Source organism: Mobula birostris, chromosome 5 (genome assembly GCF_030028105.1).
Source record: "Mobula birostris isolate sMobBir1 chromosome 5, sMobBir1.hap1, whole genome shotgun sequence".
Classification (NCBI taxonomy): Eukaryota; Metazoa; Chordata; class Chondrichthyes; order Myliobatiformes; family Myliobatidae; genus Mobula; species Mobula birostris.
In genome coordinates this window covers 20281343-20306619 of record NC_092374.1, presented here as the reverse complement: position 1 = coordinate 20306619, position 25277 = coordinate 20281343, and the positions used below count along the sequence as shown (strand labels likewise).

Here is a 25277-nt window from a genome sequence, read left to right as displayed (position 1 = left end):
AGATTCACCAGCTTCTGAGAAAAGCAGTTCCTCCTCATCTCCATCCTAAATCTCTTCCCCCAAATCTTGAGGCTATGTCCCGTAGTTCTAGTCTCACTTACCAGTGGAAACAACTTTCTTGTCTTTACCTTATCTATCGCTTTCATAATTTTGTATATTTCTATATGATCTCCACTCATTCTTCTGAATTCCAGCGAGTACAATCCCAGGCTACTCAATCTCTCCTCATAGTCTAAACCCCTCATCTCTGGAATCAACCTGGTGAACCTCCTCTGCACCGCCTCCAAAGCCAGTACATTCTTCCTCAAGTAAGGAGGCCAGAACTGCATGGAGTACTCCAGGTACAGCCTCACTGTTCTGAATTCCAATGAGTACAGGCCCAGGACCATCAAATTCTCCTCATATGACAAGCCTTTCAATCCCGGAATCATTTTTGGGAACCTCCTTTGAACCCTCTTCAATATTAGCACATCCTTTCTTAGATAAGGGGCCCAAAACTGCTCTCAAGATTCCAAGTGAGGCCTCACCAGTGCATTATAAAGCCTCAACATTACATCCTTGTTTTTGTATTGTAGTACCCTTGAAAAGAATGCTAGCATTGCATTTGCCTTCCTCACCACCAACTCAACCTGCAAGTTAACCTTTAGGAAATCCTGCACGACTTCCTTTCCACCTTGTACTTTTGAATTTTCTCCCCGTTTAGAAAATAGTGTATGCCTTGATTCTTTCTATCAAAGTGTATGACCTTATACTTCCTTACACTATATTCCATCTGCCACTTCTTTGCCCATTCCCCCAATCTGTCTAAGTCTTTCTGCAGACTCCCTGTATCCTCAACAGTACCTGTCCCTCCACCAGCTTTGAATCATCTGCAAATTTGGTCACAAAGACATCAATTCCATCATACAAATCATTGACATATAATGTGAAAAGAAGTGGTCCCAATACCGACCACTGCAAAGCACCAGCAGCCTACAAGTATAGGTGCTCTTTACTCGCACTCTTTGCCTCCTGCCAGTCACCCAATCTTCTATCCATGCTATCGATTTTCCTGTAATGCCATGGGCTTTCATCTTGTTAAGCAACCTCATGTGCAGCATCTTGTCAAAGGCCTTCTGAAAATCCAAGTAAACAACATCCACTGATTCTCCTTTGTCTATCTTACCTGTTATTTCCTGAAAAAAATCCAACAGATTTGTCAGACAAGAATTCCCCTTAAAGAAACCATGCTGACTTTAGCCTATTTTATCATGTGCCTCCAAATAGTCCAAAATCTCAGCTTTAATGATGGACTCCAACATCTTCCCAACCACTGGAGTCAGGTTAACTGGCCTATAATTTCCACTCTACTGCTTCCATGCCATTTTAAAGAGTGGAGTAACACTTGCAAAGTCCTAGTCCTCCAGAACCATTCCAGAATCTAGTGTTTCTCGAAAGATCATTACTAATGCCTCCACACTTTCCTCAGCCACCTTCTTCAGGACCCTGGAGTTCAGTCCATCTGGTCATGACCTATCTACCTTCAGAACTTATAGCTTCCAAGCACTTTCCGGGGCTTGACACTCTTGAATTTCTGGCATATTGCTACTGTCTTCCAGAGTAAAGAATGATACAAAATACTTATTAAGTTCATCTGCCATTTCTTCATCCTTCATTACTGACTCTCCAGCATTATTTTCCAGCTTCCAATATCCACTCTCACCTTTGTTTTACTCTTCATAAATCTGAAAAAGATTTTGGTATCCTCATTCCACCGAGAGACTCATTCCACCGAGATGCAACACAGAGCGTCATAGGAAGTCATTCCTGCCTGTGGCCATCAAACTTTACAACTCCTCCCTTGGAGGGTCAGACACCCTGATCCAATAGGCTGGTCCTGGACTTATTTCCTGGCATAATTTACATATCACTATTTAATTATTTATGGTTTTATTACTATTTAGTTATTCATGGTGCAACTGTAATGAAAATCAATTTCCCCCGGGGCCAATAAAGTGTGACTATGACTATGGCTTTTATATTATTGGACATGGTCTAGGATAGTAGATAAAGAAGGGACAGTTTGAATATAATATAGGGAAGTGTATTGTCTTGCACTTTGGCAGAAGAAGTAAAGGCATGGACTATTTTCTCAATGGGGAGAAAATTAAAAAACCAGAGTTGCAAAGGGACTTCTGAGTCCTTGTGCAGGATTCCCTAAAGGTTAACTTGGAAGTTGAGCTGTTGGCAAATAAAGTAAATGCAATGTTAGCAATCATTTTGAGAGGACCAGAATAGAAGAACAAGGATGTAATGCTAAGGTTTTATAAGGCATTGTTCAGGCCACAGTTGGAGTATTGCGAGCAGTTTTAGACCCTTGATCTAAAAGATGTGCTGGCATTGGAGAGGGTCCACAGGATTTCACAAGAATGATTCTGGGAATTAAAGGGTTAATTTATGAGGAGCTTTTGATAGCTCTAGGTCTATACTCATGGAGTTTAGAAGAATGAAGGAGGATCTCTTTGAAACTTACTGAATATTAAAAGGCCTAGACAGAGTAGATGTTAATGAAAAGGTGGGTCTAGGACCAGAATAGAGTGATGTCCATCTGCAGCAGAGATGAGGAGGAATTTCTTTAGCCAGAGGGTGGTAAAACTGTGGAATTCATTTCCACAGATGGTTATGGAGGCCAAGTCATTGAATATATTTAAAGTGGAGTTTTATACGTTCATGATTAGTCAGGGCATCAAAGATTATGGGGAAAGTGCGGGAAAATAGGGTTGAGAGTAGTAATAAATAGAATGGTGGAGAATACTTGACGGGCTGACTGGCCTAATTCTGTTCCATTGTCTATGGTCTTATGGTCTAAAATCACCTGACAGACAGTGGTGGAATTGAACTATGATTACTGGCATTAACTGCTATGCTACCGTGTCACCCCAACCTTGAAGCGTGTGCGCACGTGTGTGTGTGTTACAATGTTATAATTGTTGAAGATCCTTATTTGCTATCTTAACATGTATTACATTGATATTGGTTTATCACTGCCTCTTGCACCAAAATGAAAAGCTCTCTGCACATTCTCTATTTGAAAATGTTGATTTCTTGAAGACTACGTTGCAGGAATTATTCTGCTCTTCGATATTTGCTACAATTGTCCCCAGTTTTATATCAATTTGGTATTAAACATCAAAAAAAAGTTTCATGTAGGTAACTTTTAATTAATACTTATTTTTACCCAACCATATCATCATAGCCTCATGTTCCTTTAAAGAAAACAGAAGACACTGGGTACTCTCAGCAGGTCAGGCAGCATCTGTAGAAAGAGAAAGCTTTCACAACTATTTCCAGCATTTTTTGTTAATTATTTGCACTTCCAGCATCTGCAGATTGATCAAACCACATGGTATATTTGATTGCACCTTCTATCCACTCTCAGGATAGTTATTCCTGAGTTCTCTGTTTGGGACTATGGTGCATACATTGCTCTGGACTTTTGGTCCCCATAAATCTGAAAAATATGTTTCAGTTTTTAAGGTGATATTCAGTGAGAGATTGATTGGCTAGTTAGGCATACCCTAGAATGTGGAAAACCAGTGTTGGGAGCAAGGAAATGTTCAGTGAAAACATGGTGACATCCTTTTATCAACCGAAAGCACTGAACTTGGAGAAATTTTCAAATTAAGTTTGGTATGGGGAATAAACAAGCAGATTTGTTAGGTCATTCCATCATCTTAGTGAATGGTGGAGTAGGACTGAAACAGACTCACAGCTCCAAGGAGCGGAGTCTGATCCTGACCTCTACTGTTGTCTTTGAGGAATTTGCACGAGTGTGACGATCTGCATTGCTCCTACGTGCTGTAGTTTCCTCTGACATCCCAGAAATGTGCTGGTAGCTGAATTGGCAACTATAAATTACCATTAGTGTGGTAAGTGGCAGAAGAATCAAAGGGGATTGATGGGCACATTGAAGAGAGGAGGTTGCATAGCTACAGAGAAACAGAAGAGGGAATAGGATTGATGGGTTTTCTCTAGTAGGATCTGGTAGAGTACTGTTGGGCTTCTTTCCCTGTCAAGAATAAGAAATGATCATATTCTTAGCCATCAATGGAAATACAGTGCAAAAGATGGCTTCCCCAAAGTTTGAATGTTACTTTTCATGGAAGCTCAAATCCCATGGACAGTCTGCCTAGTCATAACGCAGACTTCTGGCTGACACTTCACAGAAGTTGCTGAAGTGTTAAATCAAGGCTTCTTCTACCTGCTCAGCATTCCAGAGACTTTGTTGAAGAGTGGATGTCCAGGGTCCTGGGGAGAGCCTGTACCTCAGTCAGTCAGACTGAGCAATTAGACCAGCAGAGCTGCTGCCTTGCAGCAGTGGCGACTCAGGTACAATCCTGACTTCTGCTGGTGTCTCCGTGGAGTTTGTGCACTCTCCCTGTGATCATGCGGGATTCGTCTGGGTCAGCAGATTAATTGGTCATTGTAAATTGTCTCTAACTTGTAAGTGAGTGGTACTTTGTAATAGTTTTATTATTACATGCAAAGAAAAGCTTTGTTTTACATGCCATCTGGACAGCTCATTCCAAGCGTAAGGACATCAAGTTAAAACAACACGATTACAGAATGCAGAATGTAGTGTTACGGTTACATAGAGACTGGGGTTCAGGCAAAAGGACATTGTTAGTAATTCTTAAAGTCATAGATTTTGATTTTAAAATAGAATGATAAAAGAGATTAAAGATTAGCTTTATTCTGAGTGAGGTTGGAGACGACATCGGACGTACGTCAACTCTGGTAGGGTTTGTAGGCCATTCCTTCCTACAATGCAAAACCCAACGTCATGAATGGCAATGATGCTTCACTCCCAGATGAGCTCAAAGCCTTTTATGCTCACTTTAAAAGGGAGAATAAAACTACAGCTATGAAGAACCCTGCAGCAGCTGGTGACCCTGTGATCTCTGTCTCAGAGGCCAATGTCAGGCTGTCTTTCAAGAGGATGAACTCTGGCAAGGTGACAGAACCCAATGGAGTACCTGGTAAGGCTCTGAAAACCTGTGCCAACCAACTGGCGGAGGTATTCAAAGACGCTTTCAATCTCTCATTACTACAGTTGGAAGTTCCCACCTGCTTCACAAGGGCAACAATTAAACCAGTGCCCAAGAAGAGCGGGGTGAGCTGCCTTAATGACTATCAGGACGATAGTTAGCACTCACATCTACGGTGAAGAAATGTCTTGAGAGATTGGTCATGGCTAGAATCTACTCCTGCCTCAGAAAGGACCTGTTCCCACAGGAATTTCCCTATCATCACAATAGGTCTACGGTGGATGCAATCTTGCTGGCTCTCCACGCAGCCTTGGATCACCCGGACAGTGCAAATACCTATGTCATGATGGTGCTTATTGACTATAGCTCAGTATTTAACACCACCATTCTGACAGTCCTGATCAGAAAGTTCCATAATCTGGTTCTCTGTACCTCCCTCTGCAACTGGACCCTCGACTTTCTAATCGGAAGGACACAATTGTGTGCATTGGAAATAACATCCCACCTCTCTGGCAGTCAACACTGGCACCCCTCAGGAATGTGTGCTTAGCCAACTGCTCTACTCTCTTTACACTCGTGACTGTGTGGCAAGGCACAGCTCAAGTGGCATCTATTAATTTGCTGATGATACAACCATTTTTGGCAGACTCTCAGATGGTAACAAGACAGAGATATACCAGCTAGTTGAGTGCTGCCACAGCAACAACCTTGCGCTCAATGTCAGTAAGACCAAAGAACTGATTGTGGATTTCAGAAAGGGCAAGACAAGGGAACACATACCAGTCCTCACAAAGGGATCAGAAGTGGAGAGAATGAACAATTTCAAGTTCCTGGGTGTCAATATCTCTGAGGCAACATCTCAATGCAGCTATAAAGGCAAGACCATGGCTATATTTTGTTAGGAGTTTGAGGAGATTTGGTATGTCACCAAAAACTCTTGCAAATTTCTACTGATGTACCATGGAGAGCATAATGGCTGGCTGTCTGCATCACCACCTAGTGTGGGAGGGGTGGTGGGGGGGATCCTGCACAAGATCGAAGTAAGCTCAACTTAGATTTATTGCATCTTTTTTCGATGATCGAAAACCAGCATGGATTAAAATAGAATTAGACAAGATAGGAGAAAATAGACCTGAAGATTTTATATATAAATGGGAATCTAAATAGATACGGCAAAAGAAAGAATCTCCTATATTAACACATTTGATTGATCTATGGAATAAGATAAATGTTGATAATGAAATACAAAAATCTTTATTAGCAAGGAGACCTTTGTTCCAAAACAGACTTATTCCTTTTACAATGGACAATCAACTTTTATATAATTCGTACCAAAAAGGGATTAAATTTATAGGAGATTGTTATGAAGGAGGTATATTGATGTCATTTGAACAATTAAAGGATAAGTATAAAATATCAAATAATACTTTCTTTTGTTACCTTCAATTAAGGGCTTACTTAAAAGGTAAGCTGGGTCAAACAATGTTTTTGCCAAAACCTAATGAAATTGAAACTTTAATTCAAAAAGAGAAAATTAAAAAATTTATTTCTTGTATGTATAATTTGATTCAAGAACAAACAATTAAACAAGGAATCCATAAGTCAAAACAAAAATGGGAAACAGATCTGTATATTAATATTGATGAAACAAATTGGTCAAGACTCTGTCTTGACAGTATGACAAATACAATAAATGTTCGACTTAGATTAGTACAATATAATTTTTTACACCAATTATATATTACACCACAAAAAATAAATAGATTAAATTCAAATCTATCCGATAAATGCTTTCGGTGTAATCAAGAAATTGGTACTTTTTTACATTCTACTTGGTCTTTTTTTAAAATTCAACCCTTTTGGATAAATTTAAGAGTCTTCTTGGAACAAATTACTGGAACTCAACTTCCACATAACCCTGTATTATTTCTATTAGGTGATATTGAAGGGATAAAGCCGAAACTTAAATTGAATAAATATCAGAAAGAATGTATAAAAATTGCATTGGCAGTAGCTAAGAAGACTATAGCAGTTACTTGGAAATCTGATTCGTGTTTAAGTATGAATCGTTGGAATAATGAAATGGCTAGTTCTGTTCCACTCGAAAAAATTACTTATAATTTAAGAGATAAATATATAACATTTCTGAATATTTGGCGCCCTTATTTACAAAAGATAGGATGGCATATTTAAGTGCTCCGATAAAGATCTTGGTCCCTTGGGGAAAGTAACGAATAAATATACCAAATTTATTTTGAACTCCATGGAGCATGTGGAAACCTTCCAACACCCAGGCGGTTCTTCTTTTTTTTTCTTCTTCTTTTTTAGGTAGGACTATATATGGGGGGGGGAGGGTTAAGGGGAGGGGGGAGGGTAGACACTATCTTTTCATGTATTCATTTTGAAAATTCAATAAAAATTATATTAAAAAAAAAAGATCGAAGTAAGCTGCAGTGAGTTGTAAAATTAGCCTGCTCCGTCATGGGCACTAGCTTTCGTAGAATCCAGGACATCTTCAAGAAGCGATGCCTCAAAAAACTGGTATCCATCATTAAGGACCCCCATCACCCAGGTTATATCCTGTTTTCATTGCTACCATCAGCACACACTCAATGTTTCAGAAACAGCTTTTCTGAATGGACATTGAACCCAAGAACAATATCTTACTACTTTTTTTATATTTATTTCCTATTTTTTTGCACTACATATTTAATTTAACTATATTATATATATGAAATAGTCAAATTAAATATGTACTGCTGCCGCAAAGTTAACAAATTTCTCAACATATGCCGGTGTTATTAAACCTGATCCTGATGTACGGTACATCAGAACATACAGTGAAATGCATCATTTGTCAAAGACAAATTCAGTTCAATTATGCTCTGAGGTGCAGTCCACAAGTGTCACCATGTTTCCAGCACCAACATAACATGCCCACAACTTACTAACTCTTATTCGTACGTCTTTGGAATGTGGGAGCAATCCAGTTCGCTCAGAGAAAACCTGCGCGGTCACAGGGAGAATGTAAAATCTCCTTACAGAATAAATCCTGACTGCTGATTGCTGGCACTATAATAACTTTACGCTGACTGCTGCGCTATCATGCCATCACCAATTATAATAAATATAAAGAATAGATCTATTGAGTGCAGCTTGCCGAGTCACCATCTCAGAATGGTTGAATATGGAGGGACTTGGTGGTGTGGAGAGAATAGGATTAGTGCAGAATTAGTGTAAATAGGTGCGTGATGGCTGGCATGCACCAGAGGGCTTGTTCCTGCTGTATGACTTTATTAATTATCTGTTATTTTACCAGATTGCTTTTGGTGGACATTAGTTATCACACGATACATGTTTGGTTGGCGGGGTGGAGATACATCTACACCAAAGGAGGTGTAAGGTGCTCCTTCCCTCCACTAGCCTGCAGATCACCCAGGCGTAGCACCTGCTTAGCCTCCGCCCCACCGATCACTGGTTATGTGACCGCTGACGCCAAGCAGACAATCTCTGGAGAGTATTGATAATCGCTGGAGTCACCCATTTGCCAAGAACGTTGTCAAGATCATGATCACCAATGTCATACGACATGGCACATAATGAATGAATGAATACATATTAGAATTATCAGGAAATACCTAAGAGTTTATATAGCGTTTAGTGATGTTCAGGATGTGCATTCTAAATAAATTAAACTACTTGTATTTTTTCAGAAGTTCATCCATGTAGATTGACAACAAACTTTTCGAAATGAGCAGCAACAATTCAGTGTTGGCTGTACAGAGCTTGAAGCCAACCTGTAGCTGGGGAAGATGATTCATATTTTCAGCTTTGTTATAGTGGACTGAAATTTAAATCTGATATTTTGTGTCCCCATGGCAGGAGCCAATGTCCAGAAAGGCAAACATCTGGAGACACCCTTACACGCTGCTGCTCGGCAGTCTAACCCAGATATTGTCATATTGCTGCTTGACTTTGGAGCGGAGGTCCGTGCCAGAAATGCTGAAGGCGAGCGGCCCATCGACGTTGCTGTCACCAGTAGTTCAGTGGACAGATTGCTGCTGCATTATGAAGGTAAGGTGCTTGAGATGAAGGGCAATGATTTGTCATTCAGCGATGTTTAACACTCCATATGGTAATTTCTTGGAAATAGTTTTCCTTCCATTCATTCACAAGACTGGATGTTACTGATAATTCCAGCACATTTGCTTTTCATTCTTAATGGGTCCTGAACTGAGGGAACAGTTAAGATCCAACCAAATTGGTAGTTACATATAGTCCACATTGAAGAAAGATGGAGGATTAATTTCCTTGATGGAAAGATGCCTGTGACAAAACCATGGAATTACTGATTGTCACTAAATTTTGTTTTTCTTTTTTGAACGAGAAAAGTCCGTGGCAATCAGTAATTTATTTCATGGTTTTGTCACCGAATGTTGGTGACAACATTCACCAAGAGACTACCTACCAAATATTGAAAGGCCTAGAGAGAGTAAACGTGCAGAAGATGTTTTCAAAAGTGGGCGAGACTAGGAACAAAGGGCACAGCCATATAATAGAAGGACGCCCCCCCCTTAGAACAGAGATTTAGAGAGAAATTTCTATAGCCAGAGGGTACTGAATCTGTGGAATTCATTGCCACAGACAACTATGAAGACCAAGTTATTGGGTATCTTTAAAATGGAGGATGATAGGTACTTAATTAGTAAGGGCTTCAAAGATAGTCTCCTGGGTGACTGTCAGGAGAAATCGAAATGTTAATAGGCAGTTAGCGCAGAGCACCCTTGTGGCCATTCCCTTCAATAATAAGTATACCGTTTTGGATACTGTTGTGGGGGATGACCTCCCAGGGGAATGCCACAGAGACTAGGTTACTAGCACTGAGCATAGGTCCACTGTGCAGAAGTGAATGTGGAAAAAGAAGGGAGTGGTAGTGATAGGAGGGCTTAGTCGTCAGAGGAACAGACAGGAGATTCTATGGACATGAACAGGATACCCAACCAGTTTATGGCCTTCCAGGTGCCAGGGTCGGGGATATCTCGGATTGCGTCCATGACATTTTGGAGAGCGAGGGAGAGCAGTCAGATGTCTTGGTACATATTGGTACCAATGACATAGGAAGGAAAAGCAAAGAGGTCCTGAAAAGAGAATTTAGAGAGTTAGGTAGAAAGCTGAGAAGCAGGACCTCCCGGGAAGTAACTTCTTGAGTGCTGCTTGTGCCACACACCAGTGAGGGTAGAAACAGGATGATTTGGCAAATTAATGCATGGCTGAGAAGCTGGTGCAGAGGGCAGGGCTTCAGGTTCTTGGATCATTGGAATCCCTTCTGGGGGAGGTATGACCTGTACAAAAGTGACATGTTGCACCTGAACCCTGTGGGAACCAATATCCTCATGGACAGGTTTGTTTGAGCTGTTGGGGAAGGCTTAAATTAATTTGGCAAGGGGTGGGAACCGGAGTGAAGGGACACAGGATAGGACGGTTGGTAAAAAGCAAAGTAAGACTGTCAGGAAGTGCAGGCCGATGAAAGGACATAATTGCAGCCAGCAGGGTGAGTTTCAGTGCATTAGAGATGCAGAATCAAAAAAGGTAGCAAATACAGCACTCAAAGTGTTGTATCTCAATGCACAGAGCATAAGAAATAAGGTAGATGGTCTTGTTGCAATATTACAGATGATCAGGTATGATGTTGTGGCCATCATTGAATCGTGGCTGAAGGATTTTAGTAGTTGGGAGCTGAATGTCCAAGGTTACCAGTTGTATCGGAGGGATAGGAAGGTGGGCAGAGGGGCTGGCGTGGCTCTGCTGGTAAAGAATGGCATCAAATCAGTAGAAAGATGCGGCATAGGATCAGAAGATGTTGAATCCTTGTGGGTTGAGTTAAGAAACTGCAAAGATAAAGGGACCCTAATGGCAGTTATATACAGGCCTCCCAGCAGTAGCTGGGATGTGGAACACAGATTCCAACAGGAAATAGAAAAGGCATGTCAAAAGGACAATGTTATGATAGTCATTGGAGATTCCAACATGCAGGTCAATTGGGAAAATCAGGTTGGAAATGGACCTCAAGAGAGTGAGTTTGTTGAATGCCTATGAGCTGGCTTTTTAGAGCAGTTTGTCATTAAGCCTACTAGGGGATCAGCTATACTGGATTGGGTGTTATGTAATGAACCGGAGGTGATTAGGGAGCATGAAGTAAAAGAATCCTTAGGAGACAATGATCACAAGATGACTGAGTTCAAATTCAAATTTGATAGAGAGAAAGTAAAGTCTGATGTAGTAGTATTTCAGTGGAGTAAAGGAAATTACGGTGGTATGAGAGAGGAGTTAGCCAGAGTAAATTGGAAAGAGATGCTGGCAGGGATGTCAGCAAAGTAGCAATGCATTATTCTCTGGGGAAAATGAGGAAGGTGCAGGACAGATGTATTCCAAAAATGAGGAAATACTCAAATGGTAAAATAGTACAACCATGGCTGACAAGGGAAGTCAAAGCTAATGTAAAAGCAAATGAGAAGGCATACATCAAAACAAAAAGTAGTGGGAAGACAGAGGATTGGGAAGCTTTTAAAACCCTACAGAGAGCAATTAAAAGAATAATGAGGAGGGAAGGGATGAAATATGAAAGCAAGCTAATAAACAATATCAGAGTGGATAGTAAAAGCTTTTTCAAATATGTAAAAAATAAACAAGAGATGAGAGTGGATATAGGACCACTAGAAAATAAGGCCAGAGAAATAACAGGAAAAAGGAGCTGGCAGATGAGCTAAATGAGTATTTTGCATCAGTCCTCACTGTGGGGAACCCTAGCAGTATGCCAGATGTTGATGAGAGCGAGGGAAGCTAAGTACGTGCAGTTACTATTACAAGGGAGAACGTGATCAAAAAGCTTAAAACCTAAGGGTACATAAGTCATTCGGTCTGGATGAACTGCACCCTAGGGTTCTGAAAGAGGTAGCAGTAAAGACTGTGGAGGCATTAATAATGATCTCTCAAAAATCATTGGACTCTGGCATGGTGCCAGAGGACTGGAAAATTGCAAATGTTACTCCTCTCTTTAAGAAAGGAGGAAAAGAGCAGAAAGGAAATTATAGACCAGTTAGCCTGATCTCAGCGTTTGGGAAGACATTGGAGTCAATTGTTAAGGATGCGGTTATGGAATACTTGGTGACTCAGGACAAGATAGGAAAAAATCAACGTGGTATCCTTAAGGGAAAATCTTGCCTGAAGAACGTGTTGGAATTCTTTGAGGAAATTACAAGTATGTTAGATAAAGAGGATGCAGTGGATGTTGTATATTTGGACTCTCAGAAGGCCTCTGACAAGGTGTCACATATGAGGCTGCTTACCGAGTTAACAGCCCATAGTATTACAGGAAAGTTACTGGCACTGGTTGATTGGTAGGAGGCAGTGAGTGGGACCGCTTTTTATGCTGTATATCAATGATTTCAATGATGGAATAGATGGCCCTGTTACCAAGCTTGCAGATGATACAAAGATTGGTGCAGGGGCAGATGGTGTTGAGGAAACAGGTAGGCTGCAGAAGGACTTAGATTTGGAGAATGAGCAAGAGAGTGGCAAATAAAATACAATTTTGGAAAATACATGGTCATGCACTTTGGTAGTAGAAATAAATGTGCAGACTATTTTCTAAATGGGGAGAAAATCCAAAAATCTGAGATGCAAAGGGACTTGGGAGTCCTTGTGCAGAACACCCTAAAAGTTAACTTGCAGGTAGAATCGGTAAATGCAATGATAGCATTCATTTCAAGAGGTCTAGAATGCAAGAGCATGGATGTGATGCTGAGCTTTATAAGGCACTGGTGAGGCCTCACCTTGAGTATTGTGAATGGTTTTGAACTCCTCATCTAAGAAAAGATGTGTTGGCATTGGACAGGCTTTAGAGGAGGTTCATAAGGATAATTCCAGGAATGAAAGGGTTAACATGCCAGGAACGTTTGATAGCTCTGGGTTTGTACTGGCTGGAATTTAGAAGGATGGGGGGTGGGGGGGAATCTCATTGAAACCTTTCAAATGTTGAAAGGCCTTGACAGAGTAGATGCGGAATGGATGTTTCCCATGGTGGAGGTGTGTAGGACAAGACAGCACAGCTTCAGGATAGAGGGGTATCCATTTATAACAGACGCAGAGAAATTTCTTCAGCCAGAGGGTGATGAATTTATGGAATTTATTAACACAGGCAGCTGTGGAGGCCAGGTTGTTGGCTGTACTTATGGCAGAGCTTGATAGGTTCTTGATTGGATATGGCATCAAAGATTACAGGGATATGGTTGAGAGAGAAAATAAATCAGCCATAGTTAAATGGTGGAGCAGACTCGATGGGCCAAATGGACTAATGCTGCTCCTATTTTTTATGGTCTTATGGTCACTGAGATTAGGTTTCTTTTCATTACACTGCCTGCGGGAAGACACTTTTAAGATGCCGTGAAGTGTTTGTTTTAATAGCCCAATAGCACTTTCCAGAAGAGGGTTTTGGAAAAGGAAATTTGCAGGATGTTGACCCATATTTGAACCAAGGCTATGTTGAGGTCTGGAGGAGATTGATGCAAACCTGGTAAAACTTAGGAACTTGAGTACCAGTGGGTATGTTATGCTACACGCTGTTTGATAGATCTGTGAACAAAAAAAAATCCTTTGTTACTTTGCTGGTGATTGATATCAAACTGATTGGTTAGTAATTAGCCTGACTGTATTTGTCCCACTCTATGTAAACAGAACCTATAAGGACAATTTTCCAAAATTTTCAGGTGGATGGAATAGCTTAGCTAAACGTATAGGTGGTTCTGAAGTAGAGGTCATCACTGCTACAACTAAACTGTTATCTGGTCACATTGTCTTTGCTCTATCCAGTTCTCCCAATCACTTCAAGAAAGGCAGTGCCAGCAGATTGGCATCTGTTCTGGTTGGAATCTCAGGAGGAAGTTGATAAAGATTAGAGTACTGGGGTGAATTCCAAAGTTGAAGATCTTATGCTTGTGAGCCTGAGAATCTGGGGACAAGGAATGAAGGCCCGGACGGGCCCTGTCTTAGGGTTGGTGACCTGTCTTAGTGTGTGAGGATCATCAGGATTTCCCTTCCACCTAACCAAAATATTTATCATGAGCACTGCATACACATGGTGCTTAGCATTTTCGAGGATCCCTTCCGTCTGCCACACAATCTCTTTGACCACCTACCGCTAAGCAGGACGTACCATAGCATTAGTACAGTATGGTTAGAATGGGAAGTAGCTTCTTCCCCAGGCCACAAGACTACTGAACTACTGGCCACCACCCAGGTCTCATCACTTATAGAGTCATTGAGAAGTACAGCACAGATACAGGCCCTTTGGCCCATCTAGTCCATGCTGAAACTATTTAAACTGCCTTCTCCCATCAACCTGCATGGAGACCATTGCCCTCCATACTCCTACTATCCATGTACCTTTCCAAACTTCTCTTAAACATTGAAATCAAGCTTGCCTGCACTACTTGTGCTGGCAGCTCATTCCACACTCTTATGACCCTCTGACTGAAGAAGTTTCCCTCATATTCCCCTTAAACTTCTCACCTTTCACTGTTAACCCTTGACCCCTAGTTGTAGTCCCACCCACCATCAGTGCTTATGAAGCACCAGTAGTGTTATACTGTTTACTTTTTGGCTTGTGTCATAAATACAACTTTTGCTAAATATTAAATTTCTAGAATATATTTTACTGATGTAACTTACTTGTGGTAATATTACTTTATATATTGTGTGTGAGTTTTATGTACTGCGTTGTGTACTTGGCCCGGAGGAATGCTGTTTCATTTGGCAGTATACTTGTATATGGTTGAATGACAATAAACATGCGTGGGTGGGTGGAAGGGATAAGAAAGGGGGGATGTTTTTGTTTTTGCTGCTTGTGTTGTTCATCAGAACACTGCAGGCCTGCTATATTGGCGCCAGAATGTGTGGCGACACTTGCGGGCTGCCCCCAGTGTATTTAACTGCATATTTCAAGAACATGTGATAAATAAATCGGAATCTGAAGACGTGACCATAAGCAGTGGAACTTCCTGACAAAAACAGGGGGAACCAGAATGATTTATAAATGTCCTCCAGAATTTAACACCTTTGCAGATGAAGGCGTGCCCACTAAAGTGCAGTGATTGAAATTGACTATTACCATCCCATGCATTCAGAATCAGAACTGGGTTCATTATCACTGACATATTATTCTGCCGCTGTCTGTAAAGACTTTGTACGTTCTCCTTGTGACCATGGGGTTTTCCTCCCGGTGCTCCAGTTTCCTCCCACAGTCCAAAGACCTACCGGTTGGTAGGTTAATTCTTGTTGTTGTTCTTTTCCATGCCTATTGGCAGCATTGGGAGGCAACCTTGCCGCTTCTTCAGCATTTTGTCTGTTTTTTACGAGGCTGAGTTGCTAGCTCGACGCTCAACCCAGCGTGGATGGAGAGCGTGCAAGGAGCCAACTGGGATATGAACCCTGGACCACTTGCCTCGAAGTCTGGTGCAGATGCCACTACACCACCGGCCAGCTTGGTAGGTTAATTGGTCATCATAAATTGATTAGACTAGGGTTAAATTGGAGTTGCTGGTCAGTGCGGCTGCAGCTTTGAATCTCAATAAATACTCTAAGTAAATCAATATGTCGTGAAATTTGCTGTTTTGTGGCTGCAGTACAGTACCAGACAAAAACATTACAACAGTTTGCAAAAATAAATGATTAATGCAAAGGAGGAATAATAAGGTAGTGTTCATGGGCTGTCCACAGATCTGGTGGTGGAGGGGGAAAAGCTGTTGCTGAGTGGCTCTGGAATCCTTTCAGTGATAAACGATTAGAATGATAAATTTCTGACCTTCTCGTTTTTTTTTTGGCTGCTAACTTTATCTCTGCTTGCCTCAATTACAGCAACACCGAGCTCCCTCTGCCAGCTGTGTCGCCTGTGTGTCAGAAACTGCCTTGGAAGACCGCGCCTACAGTACATTCCTCAGCTGCAGCTGCCCAAGCTACTGAAGGACTTTTTACAGCATCAGTAAACTGCTTCCCCTTTGCAATGGCAGTCTGCCTGGGAAGCTGATTTAAGATTTCAGCTCTGCTCCTTTCTGTATATAGACTTGTTTAAAAACCTGTTGAAACGTTGTTAGCAAATCACCGTAACCCCTCCCTCCCACCCTTTGTTGTCTTGTCTTCATAATATGAATGAAAGAAATGGTGGAGTAGGAATCTGTCTCAAATGCGTGGAACAGGTGAGGTAGCTTATGCAAATTATATTCCCCCTACATAATGAATTCTGCTGACGTCACTACTACTGAAACTTGAAAATGAAGTATGAGGTGTAATGCTGCATGTATGCCACAAGTGATTTAAGGCAAAATTCTCACCTATGCAACACAGTATCTTAAAACAAATACTTGAAAATTAAGTCTATGAGTGGGCTTAATGAATCTGCCAATTAGTGCCCCAGTTGCTGTTCCAGATGTTGGTGCCTAACTTAGCTAAATCTGGAGATGCCCTGGCCTTATTTCATTTATTTATTTAGAGATACAGTGTGGAACAGGCCCTTCTGGTCCAATAAGCTGCGCTGCCCAGCAACCCACATATTTAATACCAGCCTAATCACAGGACAATTCACAAAGACCAATTAACCAACTAACCGGTCCATCTTTGGACTGTGGGAGGAAACTAGAGCACCTGGAGGAAACCCACATGGGGAGAACATGCAAACTCCTTCCAGACAACGCTGGAATTGAACTCCGAACACTAGAGTGCCTCAAGCTGTAACAGCAGTGTGCTAACTGCTGTGCTACTGTGGCTTCATGGCTCTAATACTGACTATTAATGTGGACACAATAGGGTCCCTCTGGGTCCATAGCTATACTTTGTGCTGTTTCCTCCCTTTCTTTCATTTCCAACTGGGATCCTCAAGGAAAGGATGGAGAGGAGAGGATCCTCAAGGGATATCCCAGTTGGGAAGGCACAACAAAGAGGAATCTGAGGGAAAATTTCTTCAGTTAGAGCGTGAGGTGAGTGTGGAACAAGCTGCCAGTGGAAGTGGTGGAATCAAATTGAAATGAAAAATTTATGAGAAGTTTGGATGGGAGATGATTGGAGGGCTATGGTCTGAGTGCAGGTTGATGGGACTAGGTAGAACATCAGGTTGGCATGGACTTGGTGGGCTGAAGGGCCTGATTCTGTGTTATAGTACTCTATGACTGAGATGGAATACCAGATTACCTGCTTTCTGGTGGTTGATGACATGTAGCCATTTTTATTGTCCAGTGTAGTTGTAACACTCAATTTCTTTATTCTTCAATTTCCTGACTTCCTTTACAGTTGTTGGCGCGTGGCCAAGTGGTTAAGGCGTTGGTCTACTGATCTGAAGGTCGCTAGTTCAAGCCTCAGCTGAGGCAGTGTGTTGTGTCCTTGAGCAAGGCACTTAACCACACATTGCTCTGTGATGACACCGGTGCCAAGCTGTATCGGCCCTAGTGCCCTTCCCGTGGACAACATCGGTGGTGTGGAGAGGAGAGACTTGTAGCATGGGCAACTGCCAGTCTTCCATACAACCTTGCCCAGGCCTGCACCCTGGAAACCTTCCAAGGTGCAAATCTATGGTCTCACGAGACTAACGGATGCCTATTTACAGTCCTGACCTTCTCCATCTCTCCACAAAGTGAGCACACAGAGGCTATATCATTCCCAATGCTAACATATTAGGCTGAAGAGGTGAGTGAACTCAAGTGGTTAGCTTAGAAACTTTTAGTGTTGAAGGACAGTGTCGGTTTAACACAAACCCATTGAAGGTGGTGGAGAGTAAATATAAGTTGGTTGTAAAATTGTTGGTCCTGTAGGCAACCTACCAACAATCTACTTGTCCAACATTATCTTCAACCCATAAACACCTAATTTCGATCACTTCATAATATCATAGAGTATTAGAATACTACAGCACAGAAACAGGCCTTTCAGCCCATCTAGTCTATGCTGAACTATTATTCCGTGTAATTCCATCTACCTGCAGCTGGACCATAGTCTCTATGCACAGTACATAATCCAAATTTCTCTTAAATGTTGAAATCAAACCCATTTCCATCATTTCCGCTGGCAGCTCATTCTACACTCTCTCCACCCTCTGACTAAAAAAGTTCCCCCTTATGTTCCCTTTAAGCATTTCAACTTTCACCCTTAACCCATGACCTCCAGTTCTAGTCTTACCCAACCTCAGTAGAAAAAGAAAAGCCTGCTGCACTTACCCTGTCTATTCCCCTCATAATTTTATGTTCCTCTTTCAATCTCCCTTCTTTCTACTATGCACCAGGGAATAAAGTCTTTTCCCTACAACCCAGGTTCTCAAGTCCTGACAAAGTCTTTGTATATTTTCTCTGCACTCTTTCCTGTAGGTAGGTGACCAGAACTGGATACAATACTTCAAACTAGGCCTCACTAACATTTTATGCAACTTCAACATAGCATCTCAATTCCTGAACTCAGTACTTTGATTTATGAAGGCCAATGTGCCAAAAGATCTCGTTAACTCCCTACCTACCTGCGACACCACTTTCAAGAAATTATGGATCTGAATCCCCAGATCCCTCTGTTCTGCCCCACTCCTCAGTGCCCTACCACTCGCTCTGTAAGTCCTACTCTGGTTTATCTTCCCAAAGTGCAACACTTCACACTTCTCTGCAGTAAACTCCATCTGCCACTTTTTAGCCCATTTTCCTAGCTGGTCTATATCCCGCTGCAAGCTTTGATAACCTTCCTAGCTGTCTGCTATGCTCTCAATCGTAGTATCATCTGCAAATGTGCTGATCCAGTTTACTACGTATCATCCAAATCATTGATATACTGTAGATGACAAACAATAACGGACCCCACACTGATCCCTGCGGCACATCACCAGTCAAAGGCCTCCAGTCAGAGAGGCAATCATGTACTTTCACTCTCTGACTTCTCTCGTGAAGCCAGTGCCTGATCCAATCCTATTTACTACCTTAGTGATGGTGGTTGGCATCCATCTGTCTTGAAGGGCAATGGGTGATGATGATCATCATCACAAGCCTGGGCGGAAGGTTTGGGGATCCTGAGATGCCCAGTCATCAAGATCCCCCTCTCAGCCTTACCAGTGTAGTCCAAAGGAAAGCTTATGAAGCAATATGTTTGGCACCAGTTTGGCTGCAAGAGCTGCCGGAAGAATGTTCAATGACGTTCAGCCACCTTAGGACTACCTCAGTAGCACTTCATAATTATGTTCAAATAATCAACTACCAGGAAACTGGAAAAAGCATAGCATTTTATATATATTTCAAAAATGGCTGCATCTCTCAGTTAGTCCCTTTACCCTAACATGGAGATTTGGTTTAATCCCACATGTCCACCAGCATTTCTCTTAAGTTCAATGATAAATGGCTTACAAAATTAGCCAGCTGTGCTCTCTCCTTTGTAGTTTTCTTTGCTACTTTCTTATGATGCACCATTCATCATTACCTGCATTGTGGTGTGGTGCTGCTGCCTTCCAGATCCAGTGACACAAGTGCGATCCTGATCTCCAGTGCTGTCCGTGTGGAGTCTGCATGTTCTCTAGGAAACTACATGGTTTTTTTTCCCCGGATGCTCTGGTTTCTTCCCACATCCCAAATACATGCAACTTGCGAGATTAATTGGGCACCGTAAATGTAGCTGAGTGCATATACCTTTCAAAAATAGGATAAAAATTGTTGCTGGATTATAGTAGACAATTCCTTTTCCCATCACTATAACAAAACTAAAGTGACAGGAAACACTGATCTGTTTGTGGGGAAACTTGATGGGAGTCTGAAAAAATAAAAGTTACATTCGTGTAAATGAAGAAGGTTCTCAGCTCGAAACGTCGACTGTTTATTTACATCCCTAGATACTGCCCGACCTGCTGAGTTCCTCCGGCATTTTGTGTGTCCTGCATTAATGTAGATGGCTATATGCTGGTCATAGCAAACTCAATGGGTTGAAGGGTGTATTTCTATGCTGTATAACTCCATGAGAAACAGAGTTATGTTAATTTTGTTTCTCCGTCCACAAATGTCGCTTAACCTGCTGAATATTTCCGCCTTTTACTAATTTTATGTCAGGTTTCCAGCATCTGCAGTATTTTGACTTTGATTCCTGCACCTTTTAGTAAATTATACTAAAGAATGCTTTCAACTAAGCTCTTACACAGAACACAGAACAGTACAGCATAATCCAGGCCCTTTGGCCCATGATGACTAATTAAACCAATACCTCCTTATCAATCAATCCCTCTTTCTCACTCATTGACCATATTCTTCCCTTTTCTGCGTTCTTATTTGCCTATCTAAGAGTCTCTCAAATGTTGGTGTGCAATCTGCCTTTGCCACCACATTTGGCACTGCTTTACACCACCCATCATTCACTGTTTAAAAAACTTGCCTTGCACATAGGGCAGCCTGGTAACATAGTGGTTAGCACAATGCTTTACGGCACAGGCAACTTGGGTTCACTTCCTGCTGCCACCTGTAAGGGATTTGTACGTTCTCCCTGTGAGCATGTGGGTTTTCTCCCACAGTCCGAAGATTTATCAGTTTGTAGGTTTAATTAGTCATTGTAAATGGTCCTGTGATTAATCTAGGATTAAATGAAAGGATTGCTGGGTGTGGTGGCTCAAAGGGCCAGAAGGGTCTATTCTGTGCTGTGACTTCATAAATTAAAAAATACAGCTCTACTTCTCTACCCCCTTTCACCATCATACCCTCTGGTATGATACATTTTAATTCCGGCAAAAAGATACTGCCTGTCTACATTTCGTATAATTTTATAAAATTCTATCAAATCTCCCCTCGCCCTCTGCCACTCTAGAGAAAGCAGCTTGTCCAACCTCTCCTCATAGCACAGAATCCAGGAACAATACTTGTAAACTTCCTTTGCACCCTCTCCAAAGCCTGCACATCCTTCCTATAAGGGGCAACCACGACTCATGACAATACTCTAGATGTGGCCTAACCAGAGCTTTATGAAGCTGTAACTTGGTGGCTCTTGAATTCAGAGCACCAATCAGTGAAGGCAAGCATGCCATGTGCCTTCTCTATCATCCTATGTACCTGTGCAGCCATTTTTAGGGATCCATAAAGATCCCTCTGTTCATCAATACTGTTAAACTCTTTTTGACTGAAGGTAGCTGATTGTTACGGAAAAACCGATAAGAGCCAAACCTCAGGAGAAACATTTGATATAGGTTGAAAGAAAAGGCGTTAGTTTTAACCAATCCTTCTTCATTAGGAAGCCCTTTGCTAATTATTGCACAGAATGGCCAACATTTTGAGTCTCTTACAACCCAATTACCTTTGTTGAAGTGCCTCAGATTGGTTGCTGGTATTCATACAACATTCAACTAAGAGGAGAAAGAATGCATCTTTAAATTATTTATGTTACATTTATATGCCTCCTTTTGGGAAAGTTGCAAGTGTAGGTCACCTGATTAGCTTCTATTAACTGGAATAGATTTTAATTCCCAGAGATGAACACAACATGCATTAGAATTGAATTGACTTTATTACTTACATCCTTAAAATACATGAGTAAACATCTTTACATTACGTCTCTGTCTTAATGTACATTGTGCAATTTATAATAAATAGCACGTACAACAGGACAGTCAATATAACATAGAAATACAATTGTATCAGTCTGATGGGCTGGTGGAAGAAGCTGTCCTGGAGCCTGTTGGTCCTGGCTTTTATGCTGCAGTACCACTTCCAAGATGGTAGCAGCTGGAACAGTTTGTGGTTGGGGTGACTCGGGTCCCCAATGATCCTTCGAGCCCTTTTTACACACGTTGTTGTAAATGTCCTGAATAATGGGAAGTTCACATCTACAGATGTGCTGGCTGTCCGCACCACTCTCTGCAGAGTCCTGCGATTGAGGGAGGTACAGTTCCCGTACCAGGCAGTGATGCAGCCAGTCAGGATGCTCTCAATTATGCCCCTGTAGGAAGTTCTTAGGTTTTGGGGGCCCATACCAAACTTCTTCAACTGTCTGAGGTGAAAAATAGCTGTTGTGCTTTTTTCACCACACAGCCGATATGTACAGATCCCATGAGATCCTCAGTTATGTGTATGCCGAAGAACTTAAAGCTGTTCACCCTCTCAACTCATACTTGTATTTAAACCTAGTGAACAATGATAAATTTTTCTCCTGCTAATGTCACTTGCATCGCTCAACTGACTCCTGTTCTCTGTGTCCAAACAGTTTACAGGAGAATTATATCCCCAGCATTTCCTTCACCCTTGCCCTTGCTCATGTTTCAATTTACACAAAGAAATATTCCTGAGGAAAAATATCATCAGTAAAGCACCTGATTTCTCTTTCTGCAGAAGGCAGCTGACTTGCAAACTATTTAAAGTTAATTTTTTCAACCACAATCCTGAACTCAAATTTCAAGTCCCAACGATATAGATAATTTTATTATATAATTTGTAATATTACCAATGACCCATTGATGGCGCTCTCGCCTCTGAGGCAGCAGATCCAAGCAGTGAGTCCCATACAAAATGCATGGTAGGTCAATCAGTCCATTGTGCCTCTTGCACAGGAACCTATTTGGTTCCATTACCTCTGCTCTCACCTGTTTAGCCTTAAGATTATTTTCCTCAAGGGCCTATCCAGCTACCTTTTGGAAATCCATTTTGATTTCTGTACCACTACCTGCACAGGCAGTGAGCTTTAGTTCATCGTCCCACTCTCTTTGCTTAAACATGTTCTGTTGTTCTAGAACAGTATCAAGGGATCGCTTAAAATGTCTTTAAGTTGAAACATTAAAGTAAGTTCCTGTCTGGTTGTAAAATATCCCATAGCATTGTTAGGAGTAGCAGAAAAGGAAAGTTCTCTCCTGGCTCAATCAAGTTAATAAAATAAGAAGTTTTCAAGCTATTTTTATCTCTGAGGTTGTGGGAGTTATAGAGGCATAGAGTATTGAATTGAATTGAGTTTATTTCTTACATCCTTCATATACATGAGTAAAAATCTTTATGTTACGTCTCCGTCTAAATGTGCAATTTGCAATTTATAGTAATTTGTAATAAATAGTATGTACAACAGGACAGTCAATACAGCCTAGAAATACAATTTCAGTTTGATGAATTAATCAGTTTGATGGCCTGGTGGAAAAAGCTGTTCTGGAACTTGCTGGTCCTGGCTTTTATGCTGCGGTACCGTTTCCCAGATGGTAGCAGCTGGAACAATTTGTGGTTGGGGTGACTCAGGTCCCCAATGATCCTTCAGGCCCTTTCTTCGCACCTGTCTCTGTAAACGTCCTGAAAAGTGGGAAGTTCACATCTACAGATGCACTGGGCTGTCCACACCACTCTCTGCAGAGTCCTGCAATTTTTTCAGGGAAGTACAGTTCCCGTACCAGGCAGTGATGCAGCCAGTCAGGATGCTCTCAATTGTGCCCCTGTAGGAAGTCATTAGGGTTTGGGGACTCATGCCGACCTTCTTTAACCATCTGAGGTGAAAGAGGTGCTATTGTGCTTTTTTTTTTACTACCTAGCTGCTGTGTACAGACCACATGAGATCCTTGGTGATGTGTATGCCGAGGAACTTAAAGCTGTTCACCTTCTCAACCCCAGATCCATTGACGTCAATAGGGGTTAGCCTGTCTCCATTCCTCCTCTAGTCCACAACCAGCTCCTTTGTTTTTGGGATGTTGAGGGAGAGGTTGCTTTCTTGACACCATTGTGTCAGGGTGGTGACTTCTTTTGTATAGGCTGCCTTATTATTATTTGATATTAGGCCAATCAATGTAGTATCAGCAAATTTAATTAGCGGATTGGAGCTGTGGGTGGCGACACAGTCATGGGTATACAGAGAGTAAAGGAGGGGGCTGAGGACACAGCCCTGAGGGGCTCCTGTGTTGAGGGTCAGAAGGGAGAGGGAGCTGACCAAACCAAAACAGGCCATTTGGCCCATCTGGTCCATGTCAAACTATAACTGTGCCGAGTTGTAATTTGAAAATTTGCCTGTTTCCTGCAATATAATAGTTACTGCATTTCAAAAACGTACTTATTTTGAAATATTCTGAAGTCACAAAAGGGAATGGAGAGATTTCTTGTTTATAGTCAGAGCTGAGTGAAAGATAACAAATACACGCTGCTATTACTCTCTGGAATATAACACTGGAGTTTAAATAACTGGCAATCCTTGAGCCCTGTGGAGAAATTATTCAGAGTCTGTAGGAAAGCACACTGAATCACAAATTTTTGTTGAGGTACAGCATACTTACAGGCTTTTCTACCCAATGACACACATGTAACCTATTAACCTACTAACCCATATATCTTTGAAACGTGGAAGGAAATCCATGTGGTGACCGGGGGAATGTACAAAGTCCTTGCAGACAGCAGTGGAATTGAACCTGGGTTCCTGCCGCTGTAATGGTGTTACGCTAACCACGATGCTAAATGAACAAGATAAGGGGCAAGCAAAGGCATCGAACACACACCTCGGGTAATAAACTATTAAACATGCATATCTTGAGTATTCACATACACACACATAAGTGCCTTCACCTCATAATATTAAAGATACAATCATATACTTCCCTGCACATGACTTGCATATTCTGATGTTTCTGTGCTCAGACTATCTATGCATCTGATCCTGGACTCAGGGAAAACTACCTATCATTATAATGTTAAACTCAGTCAGTCAGGGTTCACAGACAACTTTTATTCTAATTGAACATATAAATACAATAGTATTGACACAAACTACTGTATCTTCAATTAGAAACAACTTCCATCAAAGCAGGTGTGATCTATGCGGACTGGATTATTTTTTTAAGGGAATTGGAAGTTATTGGGCATGTACTGTGAATAGCACATTCTTAGAAAAGGCAATGTTTGTAAAGATTATCAATACTGACATTTGTGTAATGGATCCATGTGTATTTTTTGCTTAAAATGTTTATTGTATTAGCATAAAGGCATTTGAATAAAAAAAAATGAATGTGCAACTGATATGTTTATTTATTCAATAGACTAAAACCCTGTGGAAAAGTTCAGGTGGAACATTAACTTGCCGGCCTGAATGCCTGCAGTTCTGTAACTACTCTTACATAAATTAGTAGTGAAGATGGCAAATGCAATGTAAGCATTCATTTCCAGAATATAAAAGCAAGGATAAAATTGGAAATAATGTTGCTTAAGGAAGTATGGTTTCCTTAATGGAAAAGCTTGCCCGATAACCTGTTGGAAT

The 25277-nt window shown here is 41.4% G+C and overlaps 1 protein-coding gene across 3 annotated transcripts in view; it reads left to right on the top strand.

The window, feature by feature from the left end:
* The window catches only part of LOC140197565 (ankyrin repeat and SOCS box protein 5-like), a 104791-nt gene extending 79762 nt beyond the window's left edge, over positions 1–25029 (top strand). For all 3 annotated transcript variants that reach the window (XM_072257679.1, XM_072257678.1, XM_072257680.1), the window contains 2 exons: positions 8910–9101; positions 15939–25029. In XM_072257679.1, the coding sequence (XP_072113780.1) occupies positions 8910–9101; positions 15939–16066 (320 nt within the window). In that variant the 3' untranslated portion in view covers positions 16067–25029. The remainder of the gene's footprint in view (positions 1–8909; positions 9102–15938) is intronic.
* The last annotated feature ends 248 nt before the right edge of the window (positions 25030–25277 follow it).